Source organism: Octopus bimaculoides, chromosome 10 (assembly GCF_001194135.2).
Source record: "Octopus bimaculoides isolate UCB-OBI-ISO-001 chromosome 10, ASM119413v2, whole genome shotgun sequence".
Taxonomy (NCBI): domain Eukaryota; kingdom Metazoa; phylum Mollusca; class Cephalopoda; order Octopoda; family Octopodidae; genus Octopus; species Octopus bimaculoides.
The window spans coordinates 14749439-14758243 of NC_068990.1; the positions used below are offsets into that span (position 1 = coordinate 14749439).

Here is an 8805-nt window from a genome sequence, read left to right on the forward strand (position 1 = left end):
TATATATATATATATATATATATATATATATATGTATGTATACACACACACACACACACACAAACATGTAGAAACAAATATTTTTATTAAAAAAATAAGCACAAAACAAACAAATATTAGTAAAAATAAATGAAAATCATCTATAAACTTAATTAAATTACAGTCATAGCCACGCAGAAATGTCTTTTCTAGATTAGGATTAATTTAAAATCAATGTATCATATATTCTTTATCATTCATTCAAAGATATTCAATTCAGATATAATACTGTTTATCTTTTTTACTTTCTTTTACAGAGTGGTAAATCAACATATCTACGGCAAGTTGCTTTGCTCCAAATTATGGCTCAAATCGGATGTTTTGTACCTGCTACATATGCTTCTTTTAGAATTTCTGATCAGATTTTTACTCGTATTGGCAGCGATGATGATCTAGAAACTAATGCCTCTACATTTATGCTTGAAGTGAGAATACTAAATTAATATTGTTCTAAATAAAACGATTGTCAAAAGTAATTTACACACACACACACACACACACACATAAGTACTCTATCCACTGAGAGATAAATGCTCCATCTACTAAGAAATAAATATCGTTTAATATACACAATTACAAAAAATGCTGAAATTGGAGATTAATCCAGCAAGTTTTGTCTTTCATTAAAGTTTCATCGATTTCTTACTTTCATTTCTGATCAATATTTAATGACATAGCAAAAATAGTAGGCTGGCTGAATCATTAACAATGCTGGACAAAATGCTTAGCAGCATTTCATCTGTCTTTATGTTCTGAGTTCAAATTTTACCAAGATCGATTTTACCTTTCATCCTTTGAAGGTCGATAAAATAAGTACCAGTTGGGCACTGGGGTCGATATAATTGACTTATCCCCTCCCCTCGAAATTTCTGGCCTTGTGCCAAAATTTAAAATCAATATTTAATGACAAAATTAGTTGGTTTGATTCTTACTTTTGTTTATCAAAGTTCATGGGGTATATTCGTGAGTTATATTTTTACAATAAAGCTAAAAAAAATTATTTATTGACCATACAGTATATGACTTCATCATCATCATAGTTTTAACATCCATTTTTCCATGCTTGCATGGGTTAGATGGAACACATTGAGGCAAATTTTACTGTGACAAGATGCATTTCCTGTTGCCAACCCTTACTCATTTCCAAGGAAGGTAGTATTTCCCTGTGGCTGGATATGTATTTCATGGAAGATTGAAAATGAAGGGCACTAGTTGCATGATGGTGATGCTCATTTTTATAACTAGCATACAAGACAAGAACACACACACACACACACACACACACACCAAGATTCTGCTGTGGAACTGAACCTGAAGCCACTTGGTTGGCAAGTGATGTATGTGTGGCATCTTGAGCAAGTGTTTATTATTATAGCCTCAGGTAGACCAATGCTTTATGAGGGAACTTGGTTAGAGAGACACAGCAGAAGTCCATCGGATGGATTATACCCATAATACATACTGTATAACACTGATTCAGCTCAAGGAATATGTTAAAGGTACACGTGTCTGTGCAGTATACTCAGCCATTTATGCTATTTATGCATAATTCAATGTGTTGGTGGTACTCAGCTGATCAAAGAACAAGAATTGTCAAAACTAATGAAGACCATTTACTTGTGTGTGTGTGTGTACGTACATATATATATATATATATATATGTATCTGAGTACATACATTTACGATCAATTTCATTTCAGATGAGAGAAATCAACTACATTATTCAGAATGCTTCAGATACTTCACTAATAATAATTGATGAGCTCGGTCGAGGTAAGTAGAGCAGGTGTTATTTGCCATTGAATGTCTGGATGTTATGACTTATTTGCTTTCTTCGTCATCATCATCATCATTATCATCATCGTCATCATCATCATCTGCTTTGTTATTGTCATCATTACTGTTACCATCGTCATCATCGTTATCATCACCATCATCATCATCTTCATCATCATCATCATTTTTATGTTCATTTGCTTTGCACAGGTCGGATGAGGCCTTCTTCAGTACAACATCTCACCACAAATTGTGGACTTTTGTCATCTTCTTCATCACTTCTTACCATCTCTTCCTCAGGTTGCCTCTTCCATTGGCATGGTCAGCAAGAAAGTACATACAGAATAGTTTCATTGCTCTACAAGTATCTCAGACAAATTCAGTTGACAGCACTTCCATGCCTGTAAAACTGGCAATACCCCTCAATAGCCAGGCCAGGGATTTCTGGAAATTTTCCATGGGCCCTCTGGACTTCTTTACCCAAATTTCATCCTGCACATGCATCAATGACATTTGCATTAACATTATATGTCCAGTGGAGCATGCTGTCTCACTTTTATCATTTCAAACATCCTCTGTATTCTGTGCGCAAGTTTTACTATCATGCAAAATGGTACTTCATTTCTCAAGCAGAAACCATCTGCTCTTGAATAAGAAAGAGATTCCCTTTGTTGACAGAAGGGATATTAGCTCCCAGAACTTCCTCTACCCTGTTCTTATATTGTCTGCTATATTTTCAGAGAACCCATCTCTGTTGCTACTTAGTTCATATTGGGTAACAGAAAATATCATCTACCTCTTGGGAACCTTCTAAACATTTGAAAGAATTTATTTCATCAATGTACTTCCACTGAACTACCCCTGTGCATTTAATACTTATGAATCCTTTTTGTTTTCTTTTTGCCTCCTTTTGATCCCATAAACCTTTTGGACATCATAATTTACAGTTTCTCGATTACTGTCCCCAATGACATCTTGATTCATAATGGTACACTACCCTTTTGCAATCCAGAACTTGTAGCACCTCTGATCCTCTTGTTACAAAACACTAGAACATTGGTAACCTTCTTACTTTCATGTTCTTCCATGCTTATCATATCTGATATCTGGTTTCTTTTCTGGCTAATTAATATTGCTTCCTACCACCCATTGTTTTCTAATCTTTCCAGACTTGGGAACAGGTGAGAGTTGGTAATAGGAAGAGCATCTGGCTGTAGAAAAATCTGCCTCTGTGAATTCCATCTAACCCATGCAAGCATCATGGTGATGATGATGATGATGACGATGATGATGATGATGATGATGATATACAGGGTGTAGGATAGTTCGATACAGAGTTAAAAAATGAAGAAGATGTGAAATCGTTCCTTTATGACTTTATTGATTCAAAGCCACACGATTTCTGAATGAAAGGATTCAAAACTTTGCCCGAAAGATGGCAAAAAATGATCGATAATGATGATGATCATCTTTTGGATTGATTTTTCTTTGTTGTTTTGCTAATTGTTAATGATGTAATATGTTAAAAGTGTCCAAGAACTTTCTTACCAAACTGATATATATATCTGTATGTATGAATATAATTGATGACTTGATATCACATAATGTATATTTGTTGTTAAATGTTTTTTGGCTGTGGTATTCCATCTAGGGACTTTGCTTCAAGGGTAAATTGAATATACAACCCCAATGAGCTGAAATAACAGTGAAATATCATTATCTGTCATTCTTGTTCACCTCCAGGGTGATTCATTTTACCTGGCTTTCAATACACTGTATCTTTAAAGGGACTTTCTTTGGGTGAAATATCGCAGCCAAAAAGTGTTTTACAACACACCTACATTAAGTGCATGACATCAATAATGTTTACATTACAGAGCTCAAAATCTGAATTATATTTTACTTGTACAGCACTGTTGCACATCAGCAGATAGATTTTACACTATCAATATATATTTCAGGCTAGCTGTTTAAATTTGTTTTGAGGGTAAAATGAGAGCATAGTATTGATGAGCTGAAATAACAGCAAAATATTGATATCTGTCATTCTTGTAAACCTCTGGGGCAATTCATTTCACCCGGCTTTGAAGTATGCTGTGTTTTTTAACACTCTACATCTTTAAAAGGATTTTCTCTATAAAAAGCTGCAACCAAAAAGTGTTTAACAACACACATATATTATTTTCAAATTTTGGTACCCAAGGCCAAAAAGTTCTGGAGAGGGGATAAGTCAATTACATTGACCCTAACACCCAACTGCTACTTATTTTATTGAACCCCAAAGAATGAAAGACAAGGTCAATGTTGGCAGAATTTGAACTCAGAACATAAAGACGGACAAAATGCTTCTAAGCATTTTGCTTGGCATACTAAAAATTCTGCCAGCTCACTAACATATTAAGTATGTGACATTGTAGAACTACATCTAACACAAAATTTAAATACACACACACACACAGACACATATTCACATATATATCAAAGAATACTGAATTATTCATTATAACATAATTTTTCTTCATTTCAAAGTATCTGGGCATAACTTTTGGATGTATCCAATGAATTTTCATATTCTTGCTTTTAAAGGAACTAGCGTCAAAGAAGGCTTGGGAATTTGTTACGCAATATGTGAATATCTTTTGAGTACAAAGGTATGAATAATTGTTATATAATTTTTAGGGCAAAATATGAGACAATGTATTTCTTGATCCTGACATTGTGGACTTATTTTTTCATTAAGCTGCAAGAATTTGTTTTTTCCTTTGTAAAAAGATTTGTGCATGGTATGATCAATAAGTATCCGGACTGTTGTTATAGTAATGAAGCTAAAGCATGCAGAGTGAAGCTGCTTGACACAGATTGACCTTGAACTCTGCTGTGTATGCACACTAAGTTTTAACATTCTAGCTCACTTCCGCTGTTTACAGCAGTGCTCGGAAGGGAGGTGTGTAGCGTGTGATCATTGCATTGACCATGACAGAGAAAGCTGAGCAGAGAATTTGCATCAAATTTTACCAAAAGCTTGGCGATACCTGCTCAGAGACCTATAGTTTACAAAAAGTTTTCATCATTCTTGACACAATCAAGGAGATCTTGTGCAACTGAAACCCAGGTGTTTTTTTGGGTCAGCTGAAAGCAGTTTTGGCACAAACTTGGCAGACATGCATTTCATACCCAAATCTTCAGCGATAATGGACTGAACTGAACTATAACTAATCTGCACATCCTCTGATAACTTATGGATGGTGATTCAATGATTTCCCCTCACAGCTGCACACACATCTGCAATGTTTTCCTCAGTTCTGCTTCTTGCAGGTCTCCCTGAACGTTTGTCAATATCGACATTTTTTTGGCCATCTTGGAAACATCTGAAACATTCATACACTTGTGTGCAGCTCATACTCTCCTCTCTATACACTTTCTGCAACTTTATGTAGGCCACTGAGCAGGTACTGCCATGACAACTTTCTCTTTCATGGTCAATGCGATAATCACACGCTACACACCTTCCTACCAAGTGCTACTCTAAACAGTACAAATGTGCTAGAACATAAAACTTAGACCGTTGAGATGTGAACATCAGTCACTGATAGATCGTCCATTTGACAAAACACGTTGCTGATTTGACGCCAGTTAAAAAATGCGTTTACTGCCATGGGATTTCTACCTCGCTTCTCAACCAGACTATGCAACACAAGCCTGTTATACCCATGCCTGCTCCTATTTCTATTCGTAAATTACTTTGGTTGCCTCAAAAGAAATTCAGGATTTTCACTTAAAATTAGTTTAATATTAAATGGTTTTTGACTACAAAAATTGTCTGTACATAAATTTATCAACTATATCTCATTGTTTTACAGGCTATAACACTTTTTGTTACCCACTTCATGGAATTGACTAATCTTGATGAAGTTTATCCTAATGTCGAGAAGTAAGTATGTTTCTCTCTCTTTCCCTCCCTCCTTCTCTTCCCCTCCTCTCTCTCTCTCCCCCCCCCTCTCTCTCTCTCTTTCTTTGTTCCTTTTAATATCATGTCACAGTTATAAAATTGAAAGATGTGTAAACATAGGTGCAAGTGTAGCTCTGTGGTCGAGAAGTATGCTTTCCAACCATATGGTTTTAGGTTCAGTCCCACCTCATGACACCTTGGGCAAGTGCTTTCTACTAAAATTTCAGACTGACCAAAACCGTATGAGTAGATTAGGTAGATGCAAACTGAAGGAATCCTATTGTGTATGTGTGCGTGTGTGTTTAGGGGTTGGCATATCCCTTGTCTTGATGATGGTTGTATGTTTGTGTATATACACACACACACACACACATATATATATATAGAGAGAGAGAGATGCTGTACGAATACTTTTTTCACCCCTAAATATTTATATTTGTATATAAATTCATTAGTTACTATAATTTATTAGTTTCTTTTGCATATTCTTAGTTTATGTGTGTGTATGCAAATATAGTATTGGTATATCCCATTTATGTTCATTAGAAATTAAATAGATAAAGAATTTCGACATGTACGAATATTTATTTCCCCCCACTGTATATATATATATATATATATATATATATATATATATATATATATATATATATATATATATATATATATATATATATATATTGGTAATTATACGGATAAACAAATGAGATATTTTAAATATAACAGTTGTACATTCGCATAATTGCCTCTATATCTGCTCAACTCGATCCTTTTTATAGCCACTCTTTACCCCATGGAATTGATCCCCTGTAAAGACATAGTAGTCTAACTTTGAATCAATTGAATGCTACTGTCTTCCATACACAGAATCTCTGGATCTCATCCATGGATTATATATATATATATATATATATATACACACACACTGCTGTATATTATTTTCTAACAATTTGACTTGGCTCCATACAACTTCAGACTCATCAAATGAATCTGTCTCCTCAGGATTGTTGAGACCGAATGAGACATATCCAAGATGACTTCCAGATGTTGGACTATATATAGTTTTATAGTATTAATAACCATTTCCTTTTGTTTTAAGTTTATCTGTGTCCGGTTATATTTACCATCCAACTGATATGATTCGCCTGATAATGTAATTATTTATATAGCTGTGATAAGAATGAAAATAATGTGAAATTGTATGATATACTTCAGGAGATCTCTTAACTTATCTTGTGTCTTTGTTTGTTTGTTTGTTTGCTTGTGTGTGTTTGGGTAGATGTGTTTGTATATGCATGCATGTATTTGTGTATGTATGTGTTTGTGTGTCTGTGTGTTAGTGTTTAATAGTGTGCGTGTGTCTACAGCTGTGTTTGTGTTGTGTGTGTGTGTTTTTACGTTTTTGTATGTATTCAGCGTTTGTGTATGGTGTTTGTGGTTTGTGTGTATATGTGTATGTCTATAGGTGTGCTTGTGTTTGTATACAGGTATGTTTGTGTTGTGTGCGTGTGTATTTTTACACGTGTGTATGTACAGTGTATGTATAGTGTATGGTGTGTTTTGTGTGTCTGCTACAATTAAAATATGAGATAACCATAAATGATTTGGTTAGGTAATATATATAAAAAAATGCATGTATTTTCCTGTTTTGTTGCTGTTTTAATTGTTGTTTAGCTTAGGTCATCCGTGAGTAAGCATACTTACAATCAAAGACACTCCATCTGTGACCCTCTCTACCCTATTCATAGACATAGTTCACCAAGAGCCACATTATTCAATATGTCCTCTTTTTTACAAGATGGCATTTGAGAGAGATGTTGTAGATATTTGTAACTGATCTAAATATTATGTAGATCTACCTACCCCCTTATTGGTTAATGTCAGTGAGTCAAGCCACTATTTTTTATTTTTCTGCATTTCACGAAATGGAAGAGCCACTATCTAACCCCGAAACAAGTCTCTTTCATTAGAGTTTAGTCAACATCAATAGGGCTGTCATGTACGTATGTGTGTACAGATGAAGGCACATAGCTTAGTGGTTAGGGCATTTGGCTCATGATCATGATGTCATAAGTTCAATACCTGGTGGTGCATCATTTCCTTGAGCAAGATATTTTATTTCACGTCGCCCTAGTCCACTCAGCTGGTAAATACGAGTAGTGCCTCTATTTCAAAGGGTTGGCCTTGTCACATCCTGTGTCATGCTAAATTTTCCAGAAAACTACATTAAGAGTATGCATGTCTGTGGAGTGCTCAGCTACTTAAACATTTATTTCATGAGCAGGCTGTTCCATTGATTGGATCAACTGGGACACTCATCGTTGTAACCAATGGAGGGCCAGTTATGTATGGACCTGCATACATAACCACATACTTGCTGTCAACTTGTAAACAAGTATGACCATCACTGATTAATTATCTTACCCTAGATGTTAAAGACAATGGCTGTCAGCAATCATTGCTGAAATTTAAAGTCCAAAACAGCTTGCGCGATTGTTTAGCTCCCCGCCTCCTACCCTCCACTGAACATTGACTGAGTAGACTGAAGATCGACAGCATCCCAGCAATGACCAACCACTTTGTATTTTTTCATATGTGCAGGGAACCCTGGACATTTATCCAGTATGTCCTTTTTTTAACCGGCTGTGGTATAATTTGAGGGAGATTTGGCTGCTATTTCTGGCAGACTGAACAACCATTTGCACCCCCTCCCCCACCGTCTATTCGTAGATTATAATAGCACCGTTGTAATGGTATTCAACATTATCTGGAACACTGTAAAATTGAATGTCCTTATATAACACTAATGCCTAATTTAAGCTATTTCCATGTAGAGTATGAGACGTTTGGCAGTCGGTTTGGTGCTGTCTATTTGGCATTGTGGATTCAAAGCTGACTCCCATTTGACATCAAGCGATGTTTTGGTTCATTCAAGTGGTTGGCATTAGGAAGGGCATCCAGCCATAGAAACCATGCCAAAACAGGTGACTGGAGCCTGGTGCAGCCCTCCTACTTGCCAGCTCCTGTCAAACTGCCCAACT

General features: G+C 35.5%; 1 protein-coding gene across 1 annotated transcript in view; it reads left to right on the forward strand.

Annotated features, from left to right (window-relative positions):
- Positions 1-8805, forward strand: part of LOC106875011 (mutS protein homolog 4) — a 69252-nt gene that overhangs the window by 51953 nt on the left and 8494 nt on the right. The window contains exons 19-22 of the mRNA XM_014922954.2: positions 297-464; positions 1740-1812; positions 4402-4466; positions 5676-5746. Of these exons, the coding sequence (XP_014778440.1) occupies positions 297-464; positions 1740-1812; positions 4402-4466; positions 5676-5746 (377 nt within the window). The remainder of the gene's footprint in view (positions 1-296; positions 465-1739; positions 1813-4401; positions 4467-5675; positions 5747-8805) is intronic.